The sequence below is a fragment of the Otolemur garnettii genome, unplaced genomic scaffold (assembly GCF_000181295.1).
Source record: "Otolemur garnettii isolate 467f Iridium unplaced genomic scaffold, OtoGar3 scaffold00022, whole genome shotgun sequence".
NCBI classification, from domain to species: domain Eukaryota; kingdom Metazoa; phylum Chordata; class Mammalia; order Primates; family Galagidae; genus Otolemur; species Otolemur garnettii.
In genome coordinates this window covers 21,607,910-21,608,339 of record NW_003852417.1, presented here as the reverse complement: position 1 = coordinate 21,608,339, position 430 = coordinate 21,607,910, and the positions used below count along the sequence as shown (strand labels likewise).

Below are 430 nucleotides of genomic sequence, written 5' to 3'. Positions count from 1 at the left end.
GTCTTCCTGGCCCACTAGTCTCTCCTTCGAGCAGTGCAAATCTTTGTGACAGCCCCAGGAGAGAGGGTCCTGCCACTGTCAAAGCACCACCCAACCCCTCCCCTATGTCCCATCCAAAGAGCAGTGGCTTCTCCTGTCTCCTGTGGCTTTTCCTGCAGTGTCCCCAAGGATTCCTCCATCCAGAAGGGCAATATCCGACAGAGGCAGAAGTGCCTGGAATCTCAAAGGCAGAACAACCGAGATGCCCCAAACCTGAAGTTGAGCCCCTGTGTCAAGTTCAAAGGCAAGGAAGCCAAATCTCAGGTAATGCAACTGGCTGAGGACACAGGACTGAGGACCACAGAGGAGGGCACAACCTGATGAGTCAGCTCCATCCCCTGCTCTTCCCTGATGGCAGGTGCCATCTGTTCCCAGAGTCCAGCAGCAGAGA

The 430-nt window shown here is 55.3% G+C and overlaps 1 protein-coding gene across 1 annotated transcript in view; it reads left to right on the top strand.

Annotated features, from left to right (window-relative positions):
- Positions 1 to 430, top strand: part of GALNT14 (polypeptide N-acetylgalactosaminyltransferase 14) — a 202,508-nt gene that overhangs the window by 196,533 nt on the left and 5,545 nt on the right. Inside the window, exon 13 of the mRNA XM_023511823.1 lies at positions 159 to 303. Coding sequence (XP_023367591.1) covers positions 159 to 303 — 145 coding nt within the window. The remainder of the gene's footprint in view (positions 1 to 158; positions 304 to 430) is intronic.